The sequence below is a fragment of the Mesoplodon densirostris genome, chromosome 12, assembly GCF_025265405.1.
Source record: "Mesoplodon densirostris isolate mMesDen1 chromosome 12, mMesDen1 primary haplotype, whole genome shotgun sequence".
NCBI classification, from domain to species: Eukaryota; Metazoa; Chordata; class Mammalia; order Artiodactyla; family Ziphiidae; genus Mesoplodon; species Mesoplodon densirostris.
This window is the reverse complement of record NC_082672.1, coordinates 42224441-42245455: the sequence shown is the minus strand read 5'-3', so window position 1 is coordinate 42245455 and position 21015 is coordinate 42224441. Positions and strand designations below refer to the sequence as shown.

Sequence of the window (21015 nt, the reverse complement as noted above, 5' to 3'; positions counted from 1 at the left end):
TCTCTGTATATGTCCTCTAGTCTATGCCTTATTAGTTTCGTTAGTTAGAATTAACACTGTTGGGCAAGCCCAGTAGGTTTTGCTTGGTTCCATGCCCAAACACTTGTAGTCCTCATACTGAAAAAGCTGTTTCCTTTTCAAAGATAGGCCACTGGTATAGTGGTAAGAGCTGCTTTAGTGCATTTCCATTTTCACAAATGGAGAAACAACACAAAGCACAGGCTCTACCATGAATGGTGAACAGACCATATTTGTGTATAAAATCCAGGCTGGTGGTATTACCCCTCCTTTCTCTCTCTTAGGCTTGGAGGGGTAGCAAAACAGAGTGGGAAAAAGGAGCTGTTCTTGAGTCAATCAGATTGCTTGGCTTCAAATTCCAGCTCTGACACTTACTATCTGTAAACTTTGTGGGTAATTTGCTTACTGTATCCTTAAATCTCAGTGTCCTTATGCATAAAATGGGAATAGTAGTATGCACTGAGAAAACTGCAACATTTTGTTTATAAAGCAGTCAGTGCTGTGATTAGCACTTGATAAAGGTCATTTATCATCATCACATCTCCACTGTGGTAACACTTGAATTAAATTCCTCCTTAATAATTCTTTTAAAAAGGACATTAATATACAATGAATAAGTATTTTTTTTAAAAAAGAATAAAGGTCTGTAAATTTGGGAGAAATGATGTTTACAAAAGTGGCTTGTTAAACACCTTTTATTTCTGCTCCAGGACTGTTGATATTCTTTTGAATAAACAAAATAAAATAGGCCCTTTAAAAAAAAACACAAAATTGTAGTGTAAGTGCTTGGCATTACTATTTTTAATTACTTTAACAGGAAATGCTCCCCTACACCCCCAATTACTTCTTGGAAGGAGAAGGGCTATGATTGTGTCTATAACTGTTATACTATTATAAAAAAAGAGAGGATTTTAGGAATCACATTTGGGAATACAGGCATAGCTCATTTTATTGAGCCTTGCTTTATTGTGCTTTGCAGATATTGCAATTGAAGTTTTGCAGTGACCCTGTGTCAAGCAAGTCTATCAGCGCTGTTTTTCCAACAGCATTTGCTCTTTTCATGTCTCGGTGTCACATTTTGATAATCCGCAATACTTCAAACTTTTTCATTATTATTATATTCGTTATGGTGATCTGTATCAGTGATCTTTAACATTATTATTACAACTCACTGAAGACTCAGATGATGGTTAGCATTTTTTAACTAAGGTAAATACATTGTTTTTTTAGACATACTGCTATTGTACATTAAACAGCCTAGAGTATAGTGTAAATATTAAGTTTATATGCACGGGGCAACCAAAAATTTCATGTGACTTGCTCTACTGTGTTATTCACTTTATTGCAGTGGTCTGGAACTGAACCCACAATACCTCTGAGGCATGCCTGTAGTAGATAACAGACAAAACTTGTGATACAGAAGAATGAATGAAAATGAATGCATAGGTAGATAAAACCTCTCCTTCCTTCACTGGAAATAAACAAATGAAACTAAGATGGTAAGAAATAAATGAACGCACTACTGTGCACATTAACTGTGGTTAAGCTAATTTTATTGATGGTCTAGTTATTACATTAATATTTCATTCTTATTTAATGCAACTGAACATCTTAGCTATTTATACTTCTCATAGCACAAATTGCAGTAAAGTCCTTCAAGCAGATACTTGTTCATCACCCAAGAAATTATTCTTTCTACATGGCAAGAGTAATAGCTTTTGAGCATGCATTAGAGAAACATTATTACCCTGTTACAGATCCTGAATAAAGTACTATATTATTTTTGGCATGATTCTGAGCAAGCTGTTATCTCTCAAAATAAATTACAATGAAGTTCCAAGACTTTTAAAACAATGTTTGTGTGGCAATGGGAAAATGTAAATAAATATAAAGGAGGAAAAATAGTCTTTAGTGGCTCTAAAAAATGTTGTGTCAAGCCTACAGAGAATTGATTAGGAAAAAAGAGTATTGTATATTTTGTGATTTCATCCTTCTATATTTGAAAAAAGTTAGTTGGCTGTGCCTATAGAATCCTAAATGCCTAATACATCACCTGCCCAGGTATCATTCACTCCAGTGGACTTTCTTGAAGCATGAGCATCCACCATTATGGATTCTTAGTATGGCCTCCAGATGAGGCCATAACAGCCAGTTGAAAACTCAAAGTATTTCGTTATTAACACAACGAAAGAAAACATGTCACTCTGGGATTAAATGACTTCCAAAATGCACTGGAAGCTAAAACTGATGGACTACATCTCCAGGAACTCAACTGTCTGGAACAATATTGTAAGGGATACTCTCTTTCATAATAATGATATTTTAAGGTACAAGCAATACAAAGAAACTTTACTATGTAAGACATTGACTACTTCTTAAAATCAGAAGTGTAACTGTTCTAGCTTTGCTTTCTATGTTGAAAACACACAATGGATTGAAAGTGTTTTTACTATTAAGAGAAAGAGGAAACATTTTGACTTCATTTGCTCTTAATGGATTTTCCTGTCAATGGTTTGTCTAAATACAATATGCTAAAAGCTGTGTGGGTATAGTTCTCAAAACTGGAGGAAAAGTATTTCAAAGAGTATTTTAAAGTTGCCTTTCCTGGAACATCAAGATCTTAGGGGGCCACTTTAAAATTACAATAATTAAAATGTCTGCCAGGACTGTAATTAAAAAATGACATAATGGAAACCATACTGTATGGAGAACTCCCTGGTTTAAAACCTGAAACCTCATAGGAATGAAGAAAAATAAACCTGAAGAGGCCATATGGACCATATCCTAGTTTGCTTTTAATGTTTATCATGTCCTTTAAAGGCTGTGTGAAATGAAGGCCAATGTTCTAACTAAGGTGTCTGGTTCCTATATGTGAAATAGTAAAGAGTTGTGTCTGCTCTACTTACTGAAGTTCACTACTGACCTTGGAGGGAACCAATGTAATATTAAATCCAGTCAACTAGAGCAGTGCAAGTTGTATTTATATTTAAACAAATAAGTTGGTCTATTGTAAAATCACCCAGAATTCCTTTTAGGGACACTGATTTTAGAACAATGGCAACATCACTGGAATTACAAATATCCATTTTTTCCCCTATGAATTATTATTATTATATTTTTAAAAAATTTCTAATTTCATATCTAAACTATGTAAGAGGCTGAGCCCAACAGGACATCTCCCACATAAGGCCACTTCTCTAAGATTAGGATATGTAAGTTACCTACCTAACACATAGAAATAAACATAGAGAATTGGGAAAAGGGAGAGACAGAGAACTATGATCCAAATGAAAGAACAAGACATAGCCTCAGAAGAAGAACCAAACAAAGTAGAGATAAGCAATATACCTGATTAAGAGTTCAAGGTAATGATCATAAAGATGCTCACTGAACTCAAAAGAAGAATGGATAAATACAGTGAGAATTTCAACAACAAGAGTTAGAAAATATAAGGAAGAAACAGAGCTGAAGAATACAATAACGGAAATAAAAAATATACTAGAAGGAATAAATAGTACATTAGATGACACAGAGGAATGAATTAGTGATCTGGAAGACAGAGTAGTAGAAATCACACAAAGTTGAACAGAAAGGAGATAAAAAAAGAAATTAAAAAGTGAGGTTAATCTAAGAGATCTCTGGCACAACATCAAGCATACTAACATTTGTATTACAGGGTCCAAGGAGGAGAAGAGGGACAGGAAGGGATAGGAAACTTATCTGAAGAAACAATAGCTAAAAACTTACCTAACCTGGGAAAGGAAACAAACATCCAGGCCCAGGAAGCAAAGAAAGTCCCAAACCAGACACACCAAGGCACATCATAATTAAAATGGTAAAAATTAAAGATAAAGACTATTAAAAGCAGCAAGAGAAGGGCAACTAGTTACCTACAAGAAAACTCTCATGAAACTGTCAGATGTCTCCTCAGCAGAAACACTGCAGGCCAGAAAGGAGTGGCACAATATATTTAAAGTGATGAAAGGGAAAAGCCTATAACAAGGAATACTCTTCTTAGCAAAGTTATCATTCAGATTTGAAAGAGAGATAAAGAGTTTTACAAACAAGCAAAAGTTGAAAGAATTTAGCACCACTAAACTGGCTTTATAAGAAATGTTAAAGGGACTCCTCTAAGCAGAAAAGAAAAGGCCACAACTAGAAATATAAAAATTATGAGAGGAAAAACATCACTGGTAAAGACAAGCAGATAGTAAAGGTAGTCGATCAACCACATAAAGCTAGTAAGAAGGTTAAAAAACAAAAGTAGTAAAATCATATATATCCATAATAAGTAGTATGGATACACAAAACAAAAAGATGTAAAATATGACATCAAAAACATTACATGTGGTGGGGGAAATAAAAATGTAGAGTGGTTAGGGCTTCCCTGGTGCCGCAGTGGTTGAGAGTCTGCCTGCTGATGCAGGGGACACGGGTTTGTGCCCCGGTCCGGGAAGATCCCACATGCCGCGGAACGGCTGGGCCCGTGAGCCATGGTCGCTGAGCCTGCGCATCCAGAGCCTGTGCTCCGCAACGGGAGAGGCCACAACAGTGAGAGGCCCGCGTACCACAAAAAAAAAAAAAAAAAAAAAAAAAAAGTAGAGTGCTTAGAACGTATTCAAGCTTAAGAGATCATCAACTTAAAATAATCATATATACATATGATGTTCAATATGAACCTCTTGGTAATTACAAACTAAAAACCTATAATAGATACACACACTCAAAAAAGAGGAAGGAACACAACATAAAGCTAAAGACTGTAATCAAATCACAAGGGAAGAGAGCAAAAGAATAAGAAAGAAACAAAAAAGAACTACGAAAACAATGAACAAAATGGCAAAAAGTACATATGTATAATAATTATTTCAAGTGTAAATGGACTAAATGCTCTTATCAAAAGACATAGAGTGGCTGAATGGATGAAAAATCAAGACCCATATATATGCTGCTTACAAGAAACTCATTTCAGATCTAAAGGCACACAGACTGATAGATAAAAAAGGTTATTCCATGCAAATGGAAATGGAAAGAAATCTGGAAGCAATACCATATCAGACAAAATAGAATTGAAACAAAGACTGTAAAAAGAAACAAAAAAGTACATTACATTAATGATCAAGGGATCAATCCAAGATGAAGATATAATAATTGTAAATATATATGCTCCCAACATAAGACCACTTAAATACATAAGCAAATATTAACAGACATAAAGGGAGAAATTGACAGTAACACAATAATAGTAGGGACTTAAACACCCCACTCACATCAATAGGCAGGTCATCCAGAAAGAAAATAAGGAAACACTGACCTTAAATGACACATTAGACCAAACAGACTTAATAAATAGATAAGTTAAGAAAACTGAGATCGTATCAAGCAACTTTTCTCACCACAACGCTATGAGACTATAAATAAACTACAAGAAAAAATGCAAAAAACATAAACATGTGGAGGCTAAACAATACACCAGTAACAACCAGTGGATCACTGAAGAAATCAAAGAAGAAATAAAAAAATACCTGGAGACAAGTGAAAATGTAATCACATTGATCTAAAATCTATGGGACACAGAAAAAGCAGTTCTAAGAGGGAAGTTTATAGCAATACAAGCCTACAACAGGAGACAAGAAAAATCTCAAATAAACAACCTAAACTTACACCCAAAGGAAACAGAAAAAGAACAAAACCCGAAGTTAGTAGAGCAGAAATAAATAGAGACCAAAAAACCACAATAACTATAGAAAAGATCAAAGAAACTAAGATCTGGTTCTTTGAAAAGATAAACAAAATTGATACATCTTTAGCCAGACTCATCAAGAAAAAAAGAGAAGGCCCAAATAAATAAATCAGAAATGAAAGAGGAGAAGTTAAAATGATACCATGGAAATAAAAAGGATCATAAGAGATTACTATGAACATTTATATGCCAATAAAATGGACAACCTAGAAGAAATGAAAAAATTCCTAGAAATATATAATCTCCTAAGATGGAATTGGAAATATCAATAGAAAATATTAACAGACCAATTACCAGTAAAAAAATTGAATCAGTAATAAAAAAAAAAGTTCCAACAAACAAAAGTTTGGAATCAGTTGGCTTCATGGGTGAATTCTACCAAACATTTAGAGAAGAGTTAACACCTATTCTTCTCAAACTATTCCAAAAAACTGAAGAAGAAGGAATGCTTCTGAAATTCTATACGGCCAGTTTTACCCTGATACCAAACACCCCCCCCCCCCAAAAAAAACAGGCCAATATCAGTGATAAACATAGATGATAAAGTCCTCAACAAAATATTAGCAAACCAAATTCAACAATAAATGAAATGGATCATACACCATGATCAAGTGGGATTTATCCCAGGGATGCGAGGATGGTGTAATATCTGCAAATCAATCAATGTGCTATACTACATTAACAAATTGGAGAATAAAACTCATACGATCATCTCAATAGATGTAGAAAAAGCTTTTGACAAAATTCAACATCCATTTATGATAAAAACTCTCAACAAAGTAGATACAGAGGGGATATACCTCAAGATAATTAAGCCCATATATGACAAATCTATAGCCAACATCATAATAAATGATAAAAAGCTGAAAGCAAGAAGATCAGGAACAAGGCAAGGGTGCCCATTCTTGTCACTTTTATTCAACATAGTTTTGGAAGGCCTAGCCACAGCAAATAGACAAGAAAAAGGATAAAAGAAGTCCAAATTGGAAAGGAAAAAGTAAAACTGTCACTTTTTGCAGATGACATACTATATATAGAAAAATCCTAAAGACACTACCAAAGAAGCAGGACTAATAAATAAATTCAGTAAAATTGAAGGATACAAAATTAATATACAGGTATCTGTTGCATTTCTATACACTAATAACAGACTATAAGAAAGATAAATTAATAAAACAATCCCATTTATGGCTGCATAAAAAGTGTAAAATACCTAGGAACATATCTAACCAAAGAAGTAAAAGACTTGTACTCTGAAAAGTATAAGACATCAATGAAAGAAACTGAAGACAACACAAACAAATGAGAAGGTATACCATGGTCATGGATTGGAAGAATAAATATTGTTAAAATGACCATTCTACCCAATGCAATCAACAGATTCAATGCAGTCCCTATCAAAATACCAAAGACATTTTTTATAGAACCAGAGCAAACAATTCTAAAATTTGTATGGAACCACAAAAGATCCCAAATAATCAAACCAATCTTGAGAAAGAAGAACAAAGCTGGAGGTATTAAACCCTCTGCTTTCAAATTATACTACAAAGCTACAGTAATAAAAACAGTACGGTACAGTCACAAAAACAGACACATAGATCAATGGAACAGAATAGAGAGCCCAGAAATAAACCCATGCTTATATGGTCAATTAATCTATGATAAAGGAGGAAAGAATATACAGTGAGAAAAAGATAGCCTCTTCAATAAATGGTGATGGGAAAACTGGACAGCTACATGCAAGAGAATCAAACTGGACTACTTTTTCACACCATATATAAAAATAAATTCAAAATTGATTAAAGATTTAAGTGTAGACCTGAAACTATAAAACTCCTAGAAGAAAACACTGGCAGTGCACTCTTTTGACACTGGTCTTAGCAATATATATATATCTATATACACATATATATATATCTATATTTTTTATCTGTCTCCTCAGGGACGGAAAATAAAATAAAAAATAAACATGTGAGACTACAACAAACTAAAAAGCTTTTGCACAGTGAAGGAAACTAACAAAAAAAAAGTGAAAAGGCCACCTACTAAATGGGAGAAGATATTTGAAAATATATCTGATAAGGGATTAATATCCAAAATACACAAAGAACTCATACAACTCAACAAATAACCAGATTAAAATGGACAGAAGACCTGAATAGACATTTTTCCAAAGAAGATGGAAGGCAGAGAGATGGCCAACAGACACATGAAAAGATGCTCAAGATCACTAATCATCAGGGAAATGCAAATGAAAATCACAATGAGATAACATCTCACACCTGTCAGAATGGCTATCATCACAGACAACAAATAACATGTGTTGGTGAGGATATGAAGAAAGGGGAATCCTTGTGCACTATTTTGGGATTGTAAATTGGTGCAGCCACTATAAAACTGACATACGATCCAGCGATTTCACTTTAGGGTATTTATCTGAAGAAATCAAAAACACTAATATGGAAAGATATATGCACCTGCATGTTCACTGCTGCATTTTTTCCCATAGCCAAGATATGGAAGCAACCTAAGTGTTCAAATGGGTGGTTGCCAGAGGGGAGGGGGATGAGGGAGCAGGAGAAATAAGTGAAGATGATTAAGAGGTACAAACCCCCAAATTATAATATAAGCCACAGGGATGCAATATACAGCATAAGGAATATGGTCAATAATATTGTAATAACTTTGTATGGGGACAGATAGACTCACTGTGGTGATAATTTCATAACATATACAAATGTCTAATCACTATATAGTACACCTGAAATTAACATAATATCATACATCAACTACATTTCACTTAAAAAAACTATTTAACACAACATTGTTAATCAACATAAAATAAAAATCAAAAAAAACTATTTAAGGAAACAAACACTACATAAAGTATCTACCTAACTTAGTACACAGAAGGTAATTCAAATATTTGTTCACTCTCATTCCTCCTTCATCACAAAGGATCTTTGAAAACTATTAATAATCTTCGATTAAATATTAGTTTGGTTAGTTCAGTTTTTTGTTTTTGTTTTTTTGCAGTACGCGGGCCTCTCACTGTTGTGGCCTTCTCCCATTGCGGAGCACAGGCTCCGGACGCGCAGGCTCAGCGGCCATGGCTCACGGGCCAAGCCGCTCCATGGCATGTGGGATCCTCCCAGACCAGGGCACGAACCCGTGTCCCCTGAATCGGCAGGCGGACTCTCAACCACTGCCCCACCAGGGAAGCCCGCAGATTTTTATTTGAAAGTACTGTCTATTTATCTCTGGAGGTAAGTTTACTTCAAAGGGAGGTAACCATTAGGATTGTCTGTAATCTCAGGCAATTTTAACTTCCTCAATTTTTAGAATATATAATAAATTGACGATTTTTTCTTCTCCATAATTTTAACTGTGACTCTAATAGGGAACTCATACTTGTTGAAGAAAAATATCCTTTTTCAGATGTGTGAATCTTAACTGAGGTTTGAACCATGAAAAAAACTTTTAACTGCCATATTAGAACTAAACATTATCAAGTATGATAATTATTGTTATAATTATATTAGCACATATTGAACTCTACCTAGCTGGAAACATTTTGTAACCCACTCAGGTAGTACTCCATTTTTTCATTAAAGCTTGATTAAAATGCAAGTTATAAGTTAGTTGAGTGGCAACAATGATTTAAATTTGGGTTTACCTTAATAGCATCGAAATACATCTTCTTAGCCTGTAGATCTGTCTTGTCAGACATTAACCATGCCTTTAGCAAATATTCATAAAAGCTATCTCCAAGTCCTCCAACTGATACATGATCTGCAAAGAGAGGGAAATGAATTTTAGACTGATTCAGACTTTAATTCAGATAATGCAGTAAAATCATATTAGTAACTAGGATGCAAAACTGTTAAGTCAACTGCAACTCAATGTTACATTTAAATTCCAACAAATCTCTTGTTTTCAGAAAGATATTCTGAAATGAGCAGATGTGCTGTTAACTAATGTGATATACTTTAAATAATTACCAATATAGTTTTGTAAACATGCAGATAAAAAATATATAATTAACCCTAATTAACTCTGTTTCTTTAGTAAAAATACTGATTTAAAATGTTTCACCATACTCAAATATATTTTTAATTGCTTTATCTCTCAATAATAAACTATGTCAAAGGTATGAGTATCATCAAATTAAAAAAAAAACAAAAACAAAACTGGCTTGCAATATAACCAGAAGCTCCTCAGCTTCTTGTATTATAATTTTTATTATTTGATAAGTTTTGTAGTGTTATCAATCTAAAAGGTCAAAATCCTTTGAGAGCGGTAAGAAAGAAGACAGGGCAGGAGAAGTTTTTCTTTTTAATAGTCACCCCTCCATATCTGTAGGTTCCCCATCAGTAGATTCAATCAACTGTGGATTGAAAATATGATAAAAAAAATTCAAGGAAGTTCCAAAAAGCAAAACTTCAACTTGCCATGCACAGCCAAGTACTATTTACATGGCATTTACACTGTATTTACATAGCATTTACATTGTATTAGGTATTATAAATAATCTAGAGATGATTTAAAGTATCTGGAGGATATGCATAGGTTATATGCAAATACTGTGCCATTTTACATAAGGGACTTGAGCATCCATGAATTTTGGTATCCCTGGGATCCTGGAACCAATCCCCTGCAGATAGGGAGGAATCAATGTACTCCATTCCTACAGTCCCCCTCCACTGTCATTTATTACGCTAGATCCACTACATATTTATATTATTGCTATACACACAGTCTTTGACTTATAGGTAGGTAATCCTCATTAAAAGTGAGAAAACTGAGGCTTAAGAGGGGCTAAATGAGATTATAACATTGGAAGGTGCCAACTAATTCTTCAGCCCACACAGGGTCTCAAACTTGGAATCACTTGCTCTCTAACATATAACACTAAATGTACATATTCTTTTGCCTACCGCTTGAATTAATACTGTTACTTTTCGAGCATATTTACCTACAAAAACAGAGACATACTCTCTTTGAAATATCATTCCTAGAATTCATAAGGAATTTGTGCATTAATAAGGTAGTCTTATTTGGGAAATTTGCATTTGAAGTTTCATAACTCGAAACTAACTTTATGTATCTATTAAAAAAATAAAACCTTTATTAGTTGATTTAGTTACACAAAAGTAAATTGGTTTTTATACTACTGTCAAGACAGTTTTCTCCTCAGTCCCACCCGATAACTCCACTTGGACATGGGGACCTAAAATTGAACACAGGTTAGAAGTGAATGTATTCTCTTTTCCTCCGCAACCTTATCTTAGCCTTGGTCCCTTTCTCACTAAGTGGCGCCATCATCCTGCCAAGTCTGCACAAGTCAGACATCAAATAGTCATTCTTTACCTCTTCTCTCCTTCACCCCCATATTCAATGAGTTACCGAACTCTACTAATTTTACCTCCAATGTATCTCTCCCTTTTTTTTTTTTTTTTGCGGTACGTGGGCCTCTCACTGTTGTGGCCTCTCCCGTTGCGGAGCACAGGCTCCGGACGCGCAGGCTCAGCGGCCATGGCTCACGGGCCCAGCCGCTCTGCGGCATGTGGGATCCTCCCGGACCGGGGCACGAACCCGTATCCCCTGCCTCGGCAGGCAGACTCTCAACCACTGCGCCACCAGGGAAGCCCTGCAATGTATCTCTTAAGTCCATCTACTCCTTCCTGTCCTCACTAATATGATTCTGGCCCAAGCTACCACTATGCCCTGCCTGAGTCTGCAATGGCAAATTATCTGGTCTCCTGCACTGCGACAGCATCTTGCTATTTAAACTTATTAAAATTAAAAAAAAAATCAGTTCCTCAGCCATACTAGTGCTCATACATGTGGCCTGTGGCTACTGCACTGAAGAGGGAAGACACAGAACATTTCCATCATCACACAAAGTTCTGATGGCAGTGCCACTCCAATCTATTTCCCACATTAATGAATGCCAGAGCAACCCTTTTAACATGTGAATTAGATCAGCCCTTACTTGAAGCCTTCAATGATGAAGACTCAAATCCTGGGTCTCTGGAGACCTGGGAGGCCCTGTATGACCTCAATCTTCTTTATATTATCAGTCCTGCTCTATCTGCTCTCTGCCCTCTTGCTATATGGTCCCTCTTTTGGTTTCTCAAAACCCTCAGGCTCCTTCCCACCTCAGGGATTCTAAAGGCATTGTTCTCTCTGTCTGAAGTGTGCTCCCTGATTCCTTCTACCTTCATTTAGTAATCCTTACTCACATTTCATATCTGATGCCCACTACTTTCTCTCATTATACACTTTCTGATAGCACAAGTGTACCACACCTGCACTTTCATAAGGTGGTGAAATTTTTTTTGTCTCCTTCATAAGATTATGATCCAGGAGGGCAGGGACCAGACCTATTATGTTTCCCAGTCCACATCAGCTCCTAAAAAGCATCTTGCACATAGTAGGTACTCAGTAAAAAATTGATGAACAAAGCAAAATTCTTTTAAGTCAGTCTTATTAAGGACTACACCTATTAAGCCCAGAAGGGCTATGTTTTTAAGTAAATATGGATTTTCTTTTGCAGAAAGTCCAGAATTACAGTTTTAATTTTAATGTAAAATTAGTATTTTTATAATTGTAAGGCTGATCCTTAAAATAGCAGTTTGAAGTGACCTTTACAATTTCCTAAATAAATCGCCACAGAAACCTCTGACATTTACAAACTAAATAGACTAAGTACTATCTCATCGATAATAAGCCCTGTTGTTATAAACATGATTGCAGGAGACAAATGCAAGTGATGTGTGGTAAAGCAAATCACTGTCCAGTTACTGTCAAAATAACGGGGACTAAATGAAGTAATAGGAAATGATGGCCATGATCCAGACATGTCCTTTAGGGTTAAAGCAATGAGAGTTGAAAACTAACAGCCAGAAGCAGCTACATTTTCTTCTCCCTTGGGTTATGATTCTATAAAGAAGGAAGAAGCAAGCTTGGGCATTTGGTTATTTTTTTAAAAAAGGAAAAGGGTTTACATATTTGTTTTAATTAATATTGCTAAGTGCTAGTTAATTTTCTATTTTCCTACCTATAAAATTTTTATATTTGGAAAGAATCAAAATAAAGGAACATAAAGGAACATAGAGGAGAAACAACAAAAGGTCTTTTTGATAATTTAGCATATCACTCACTAAGCTTCCCCCATGTCTGGATGACTATTTGTGTTGGCAACAAAGTCCTGTGTAAATATCTTAGTGGCTATAAGAGAGAACATGCCTGATTTTATCAGCAGGAAAGGACTGTCTACTTCTAGAAAGAACATATATGGTATCCTTATTCCCAAATGTTCTAAACATAATGTGTATAATAGCTACTCAAATATTATGTTCTTTTATAAAAGGGGTAATGTATTCTTTTCTTTTCTATAAAAGGGGTAATGTATTCTTTTCTTTTCAATAGGATTAGGTCACATAAAAGGATTCCTAATACTTAAAAAGAGAAAAAAAAATATCAAAAGAATCAAGACAAAAAGGATTAAATACTCAGTATCTTCACTTCTTAATTGTATAGACTTCATCTGAATCTCAACTTCTCTCCTCAAAGCAATCCCCCAATGATACTAGTAACACCATATTTTATAGATACACACACACACATATAATGTTGTTATGTTAACTGAGGAAGGGTGATAATTGTTCTGTTTATAAGACACGGAGCCCCATATTTGGCCTCAACAGTCAAGAGATATTATCACTGACCAGGACCAGACGCTGCCTCTCAGCCACAATTGAGGAGCAGGAGACAAATTGTTCAGAGAGGAAAAACAGAACCATTGTTAAAAGCAGAGGCAGAAAAAGTCAGATTGGATACGGACTGCATGAGTATTCACAAAATTCAAGTAAGCTCCTACTAGCTGTTAGATACTATGTGCTGAGTTAACAAATATGACGAAGTCACTGTCCTCAAAAGTTTTGGATCCATAGGAAGATGTGTACGTATATGAATCATTAGGAAAAGACTGTGATAAGAAAGTACCCAAAGTGTTGGGACAGAGGAGGAAGAAGGGGGCGGGAAGAGGAGTGGGTGCTAACAATTTCCAAGCAGTGTCTTGAAGAAAGCCACCTAGAAGAAATGGAGATTGGGCTGGTTCTTGGTAGAGCCAGAAGTGCAGGAAAAGGGCTGAGGAAACAGCACAAGCCAAGACTGGATGTGGCCAAGCAGACCTTGATTAAGGAATAAAACAAAGTGTGTCTTCCTTGTGGCTGGAACACAGGATGGGGGTGGGGGAAGAGAGACAGGGGACTCATGAACCCTATTTGTTTTTCCATCAGGAATTGGCCCATAAACAATCCAATTACAAAGGGCCTTTTGTACCAGGAAGCATGGCCAAATACATAGTGTATCGGTGACCCAGAAGGTGAAGCTGGGATGTTCTAGAGCAACTGACTCTTTTTGTCCCTCTTCATAGTGACCTCTAAATCCTATATCACAGGAAGAAAAAAGTAAATCATAGAGACTCTTCTTCAACTTTTGAAATCTTTCGTGAGAAGAACTTTAAAAACGCTTTTCCTTTCAGAGAATCTTATCTAGTTATCTTGAACTCAGAAAGCTACTCAGGTTCTATTTTATCCCAAATACTAGAGTGGCCCTCACACTTTTTAACCCCAGCACCCTTTTACACTCTCAAAAACGAATAAGCAGCCTAAATAACTTGTTTATGTAACATCTATCAATACTTACCATATTGGAAATTAAAACAGAATTTAAAATATTTTATTAATTTATTTAAAGTAATAATATACCCATTATATTAATATATAGATTTTTCATAAGAATATGTTACATTTTACAAAACAAAAATAATTAGTGGGAAGACTGATACCATTTTACATTTTTGCAAATCTCTTTAATGTCTGCTGTACTAGAAGACAATTGGATTTTCATATCTGCTCTACATTCAAGCTGCTTCTGTATGTTGTTCTGGCCGAAATATATGAAGAAAATTCAGCCTCACACATTTATACAGTTGGAAAGCAAAGAGTATTTTGATAGTCTTTTCAGATAATCGTGGGTAATTTTTCTTTGGTACTACAACAAAACTTGACAAGTGGTCAAAGTTTTTTAACAGTTGCAATGTGGAGTTAGAAACCACATCAATTATTTTTTGTACTATTACATTAAAATCCATTGGGCCATCTTGCACTTTGAATGCACTTTTTCTCACACATGATTTTATAGCAGCATGCATTGGTCATTTGGAAAATATTGGTTCACTGAATTATGCACATCTTCCAGATGTTGATACATTTGATTATACAACATTGAAAAACCATATTTGTTAATATCATCACCAATCTCAGCAGAAGAGTCTTTTAGTGTTGGTGAAAGACATCAAGCTTATGGTGGCAATGTCCAAGTTTTTCAAAATTCTAATTTTCATTTAGAAGCTCAAGTTTTACCTTTGGCACAGATACTGTTAGTTTTCCTTGAAGCAATGTGCTCACTTTTGCGACCACGTCTATCAGTTACCCAAGTGTGAATAACCAGTTTGTCTTCAGTAGTTCTTTCAAGTAAAAATGGTGACTTGTGAAACAACATGCGGCTAGTTCAGCTTGCAACTCAATCACACGAGTGCTTTTCTATGAGGCAACCACTATTTTTCATCATGCAGCAGAAACACCTTAAGCGTCCTTTCCATTTAATCATACAGAATATTACAATGATGTGTACTCAATGATTAAGATTTACTAGAATCAGTAAATTTTTTGCTTCATTAAGAGCATTCATGAGTGAAACTGGCATCTTTTTATTTGTTATCTGCAGTGAAGGATATGACCACAGGTATATCTCATTTTATTGCCCTTTGCTTTATTGCCCTTTTCAGAGCAGACACTTCGTTTTATAAAAATTGAAAGTTTGTGACAACCTTGCATTGAGCAAGTCTATCAGCATCATTTTCCCAACACCATTTGCTCACTTTGTGTCTCTGTTTGAAGATTTTCACAATATTTCTTTTTCATTACTATTATATTTTTATGGTCTATGTGATCAGTGATCTTTGATATTACTATGATTTACTGAAGGCTCAGAAGATGGATAGCATTTTTTAGCAATAAAGTATTATTACATTAAAGTATATACAGTGTTTTTTAGACATAATACTACTGCATACTTAATGGACTACAGTATAGTGTGAACATAACTTTTTGTGTGTGTGTGTGCGGTACGCAGGCCTCTCACTGTTGTGGCCTCTCCCGTTGCAGAGCACAGGCTCCGGATGCACAGGCTCAACGGCCATGGCTCACGGGCCCAGCCACTCCGCGGCCATGTGGGATCTTCCCGGACCGGGGCACGAACCCGTGTCCCCTGCATCGGCAGGCGGACTCTCAACCACTGCGCCACCAGGGAAGCCCCTTAAACATAACTTTTATATGCACTGGGAAATAAAAAAGAATGTGTGACTAGTTTTATTGTGATATTTGATTTATTGCAGTGGCCTGGAACTGAACCCACAATGTTTCTGAGGTATGCCTGGTGTTAGTACTATCTGGTGTCTCTGCCATGGCTATCACTGTGGCTTCAGCAGTTTTGCCCACTATTGCTTTTGCAATGTAACTGCAACTGTCAGCACAGTAAAAAAGGCAGTAAGAAAGTCTTAGTGTTATTATAAAAATATATTAAGCTTTGATTGTGTAGCTCCCCTGAGAGATTTCAGGGACATCTAGTGATCTGCAGACCACACTTAGGTTAAGTGGCAACCTTGACTACGGTATTGTGGTCTCAATGCTAGGGCCTTCCATAGACATTATTAACACAGACATAGATTTTAGCACATTTTTTCTACTACATTATTCTTTAAGAAAAATACTTCTAAAGTAACAGTGAGGCATAATCATCTAGGAATATCATATTTAAATATAAAGAAAAAAACTCAAATTAGAGTAAAATTTCAAGACGTCGCTAACATCTGCGGCACAGCTAGACATCTCACTTAGGATTTTTCATTTGCTCTCAGGTGCTGCTTAATCTACCACTGTTTTTCCAAATCAGCTTGAGAACACTTCTTTCAGCTACTCTGAATCTTTCTATGCCTGGTCAGAGTCCCTAAGGATCTGAAGTGAGGGCTTCTAGCACAATACTTTCTTCTACGGTAAAGTTGGTTCCCCTGGCAGGAAGCCTTTATCTGCTGGCTTAAAATTGACTAAAGTACCCTGTTTGCTCTTACAATTTCTCAACCCTTAAAGGCTCAGGCTCCTCGCCCATCCTGTAGCCAAACAGAAAGAGAAAATGTTATGAAATAGAATACTCTAGCTAGTCTGGGTAAACCCTGCTAGTCATTAGCACAAAGGAACAATTTTCTTATCTATATAACCAGTTTATTATAGGCTAGCATCCCCACAGTACCCTGACCAGATATTCCCTTTCTGATTAACAGCTTTAAATGCGCTTACAGATCATCATGCTCATAGTTATGCATGAAAAATAAACAATCTAGTTCCCCTGGTAACATTTACAGTCTGTCTTATGACAGAAGCCTATTTATTAAAGGAACCATGCTCCCTTTCCCCTTTCCTAAAGATTCTCCAACAAGATTTGTGCTTTTCTTGGTGTTCCTTCCCTCTGTTACTAGAACAGTGCTGGGTATCATAAAGAGCTAAAACAATTTCTTAACTTTTTTTTATTATTAATTATTGAAGTATAATTGCTTTACAACATTGTTAATTTCTGTTGTACAGCAAAGTGAATCAGCTATACATATATATGTATCCTCTCTCTTTTTCATTTAAATTTTTTTTTTTTTTTTTTTTTTTGCGGTACGCGGGCCTCTCACTGTTGTGGCCTCTCCCATTGCGGAGCACAGGCTCCGGACACGCCGGCCCAGCGGCCGTGGCTCATGGGCCCAGCCGCTCCGCGGCATGTGGGATCTTCCCAGACCGGGGCACAAACCCGTGTCCCCTGCATCGGCAGGCGGACTCTCAACCACTGCACCACCAGGGAAGCCCCTTTCATTTAATTTTAATTTAATTAAATTAAATTAATTATTTATGTTTTTTTTGCTGAGTCGCGTCTTAGTTGTGGCACATGGGATCTTTGTTGAGGCATCAGAATTTTTCCTTGCGGCACGCTGGCTTCTCTCCAGTTGTGGTGTGCAGGCTTCTCTCTAGTTGTGGTATGCGGGTTTTTGCTCTCTAATTGTAGCACAGGGGCTCCAGAGTGCATGGGCTCTGTAGTTTGCAGCACTTGCGCTCTCTAGTTGAGGCGCATGAGCTCAGTAGTTGCGGCACATGGGCTTAGTTGCCCCACACCATGCGGGATCTTAGTTCCCCTACCAGAGATCGAAGCTGGGTCCCCTGCACTGGAAGTCGGATTCTTTACCACTGAACTACCAGGGAAGTCCCTATATCCCCTCTCTTTTGGATTTGCTTCTCATTTAGGTCATCACAGAGCACTGAGTAGAGTTCCCTGTGCTATACAGTAGGTTCTCATTAGTTATCTATTTTATACATAGTAGTGTATATATGTCAATCCCAAACTCCCAATTCATCACACCACCATCCACCCCCCACCCCTGGTATCCATACTTCCATCCTCTACGCCTGTGTCTCTACTTCTGCTTTGCAAATAAGTTCATCTGTATCAACAATGCTTAACTTTTGACTTACATTGAGCCCACTGTCCACTATTGGGATTCAGATAGTTAGGATAAAGGCCTTGTGGTTTTTCCAGGTTGTTCAGTACTGTTCGAATATTCATTACCTACAATAGAAAATGGAATGTTACTATGAAAATATGAAAAACAAGTTTGGTGCCATTCTTCTCTCTTTCTTGATTACATTTTTCCATGTTAGAAAGAAAAAAGTTGGTTTAAATGATGCAGAATTAGAGCAAAGAGAGTTGCCACCAGCTTACAAAAATAATAACTGTAAGTGAATACAGTCTACCATATGCCAGACACCATAGAAGAAACTAGGATGTATCAGTGGATAAACAAAGTCATTACCATTTTGGAATTTGCATCCAGTGGAGTGAGACAGCTAACAAACAAATAAATATATCAGGTGGTAATAAATGCTATGAAAAAAATACAAAAGAGTAACGGGACAGAGTGATGTGAGGTGGTGAGGCTGTACTCTGTTAGTCAGGGTGGTCTGGGGAGGCTACTGGGAGAGGGTTTCAGCAGAAATTTAAAGGAAGGAAGGAGTAAGTCATGCAGAGCAATGGAGGAAGAGCACGTGGGCAGAAGGAAGAGCAAGTACAAAAAAGCCCTGAGAAAAGAGTGGGTTTGGCAAGACCACCAAGGGTGGAGGTGAGGAAGCAAAGGGGAGAATGTCGGAGAGCCTAGAGGTGGCCAGGGCCCACATCTTGCAGGTCTCACAGACCATAATGTGGGCTCATCTTATTCTGAGTGTGACGCAGAGCCATTGAAAACTTTGTGTTTTTACAGGATCAGTGTGACTGAGGGGGCAAGGGAGGAAGTGGTACTCAGATGGCTACTGCACAGTCCAGGTAAGAGATGATGGATCCCTGGACTAGGGTAGCAGCACAGGTAACGGGATACAAAGGATTTTTTTTTTTTTTTTTGCGGTACGCGGGCCTCTCACTGTTGTGGCCTCTCTCGTCGCGGAGCACAGGCTCCGGACGCGCAGGCTCAGCGGCCATGGCTCACGGGCCCAGCCGCTCCGCGGCATGTGGGATCTTCCCGGACCGGGGCATGAACCCATGTCCCCTGCATCGGCAGGTGGACTCTCAACCACTGCGCCACCAGGGAAGCCCTACAAAGGATTTCTTGATGGATTGGATCTGAGGTTTACCAAAAAGAGAGGAACCAGGATGACCTCAAGATTTCTGGTCTGAGCCATTGGGTAAACTGAGGCATCTTTACCCAGATAATGAAGACTAGAGTAAAAGCCAGTGTAGGGGCTGAGTCTGAGACATTTTAAGTGGAAGTTGTCTGATAGACCTTTCAGTGGAAATGCTGAATAGGTACTTAGCTATAGAGCCTGGAGTTCAGAGGACAGGTTGGAATTGGAATTACAATTGTGGAGTTAACAGCCTACAGACAGTGTGTAAAGTCATGAGATTGGATGAAATAATGGAGAGAGTGAATGTAAAAAGAAGAGGCCCCGGTTTGAGTCCTGGGGTTTTCCAATGTTTAGAGGTTGGGGTGATGAAGAAGATCCAATATAGGAGACTGAGAAGGAGCACCTGGCAAAGACGGAGGCAAGCCGGGGCAGAGAATGCCCATGGAGAAGGAAGTGATAAAGTGTGCCGATGCGGAGAGGGAGGGGGGAGGGGGAGGGGAGGGGGAGGGAGGGGGAAGGGGAGGGGGAGGGAGAGGGAGAGGGAGGGAGACGGGGAGGGAGAGGAGAGGAAGATGGGGTGCGAAAGGGAGAGGGAGAGGGAGGGGGAGAGGAAGAGGGAGAGGGATATGGGGAAGGAGAGGGAGAGGGGGAGGAAGAGGGAGAGGGGGAGGGAGAGAGGGAGAGGGAGATGGGGAGGGAGAGGGGGAGGGACAGGAAGATGGGGAGGGAAAGGGGGAGGGAGAGGAAGATGGGGAGGAAGAGGGAGGGAGAGGGAGAGGTGAGAATGACCACTGGATCTGGCAACACAGCCCTCACTAGTGTGGCTGGGAGAAAAGCCCGGCGGGAGAGCATTCAAGGGAGTGGGAGTCAAGAAGAGAAGATAACAAACACAGACAACTCTTCCAAAGAACTCTGCTGTAAAGCGGAGCTGACAAGTGGGGTGAAAGCTAAGGGCAGAGTGGTGGGGTGATGGGTGTGTTTCTTGAAAATTAGGAACTGATTCAATTGCTCCTTTGCATTTGTAAAAACACTTTGAGTTTACAGCCATAAAAAGAAATGAAATTGAGCTATTTGTAATGAGGTGGATGGACCTAGAGTCTGTCATACAGAGTGAAGTAAGTCAGAAAGAGAAAGACAAATACCGTATGCTGACACATATATATGGAATTTAAGGAAAAAAAATGTCATCAAGAACATAGGAGTAAGACAGGAATAAAGACACAGACCTACTAGAGCATGGACTTGAGGATATGGGGAGGGGGAAGGGTAAGCTGTGACAAAGTGAAAGAGCGGCATGGACATATATACACTACCAAAGGTAAGGTAGATAGCTAGTGGGAAGCAGCCGCATAGCACAGGGAGATCAGCTCGGTTCTTTCTGACTGCCTGGAGGGGTGGGATAGGGAGGGTGGGAGGGAGACGCAAAAGGGAGGGGATATGGGAACATATGTATATGTATAACTGATTAAATTTGTA

General features: G+C 37.7%; 1 protein-coding gene across 3 annotated transcripts in view; it reads right to left on the bottom strand.

Moving 5' to 3' along the window:
• MAN1A1 (mannosidase alpha class 1A member 1) overlaps positions 1–21015 on the bottom strand; it is a 183606-nt gene that overhangs the window by 26057 nt on the left and 136534 nt on the right. For all 3 annotated transcript variants that reach the window (XM_060114873.1, XM_060114871.1, XM_060114870.1), the window contains 2 exons: positions 18400–18493; positions 9438–9553 (listed from right to left, as the gene is read on the bottom strand). In XM_060114873.1, coding sequence (XP_059970856.1) covers positions 9438–9553; positions 18400–18493 — 210 coding nt within the window. The remainder of the gene's footprint in view (positions 1–9437; positions 9554–18399; positions 18494–21015) is intronic.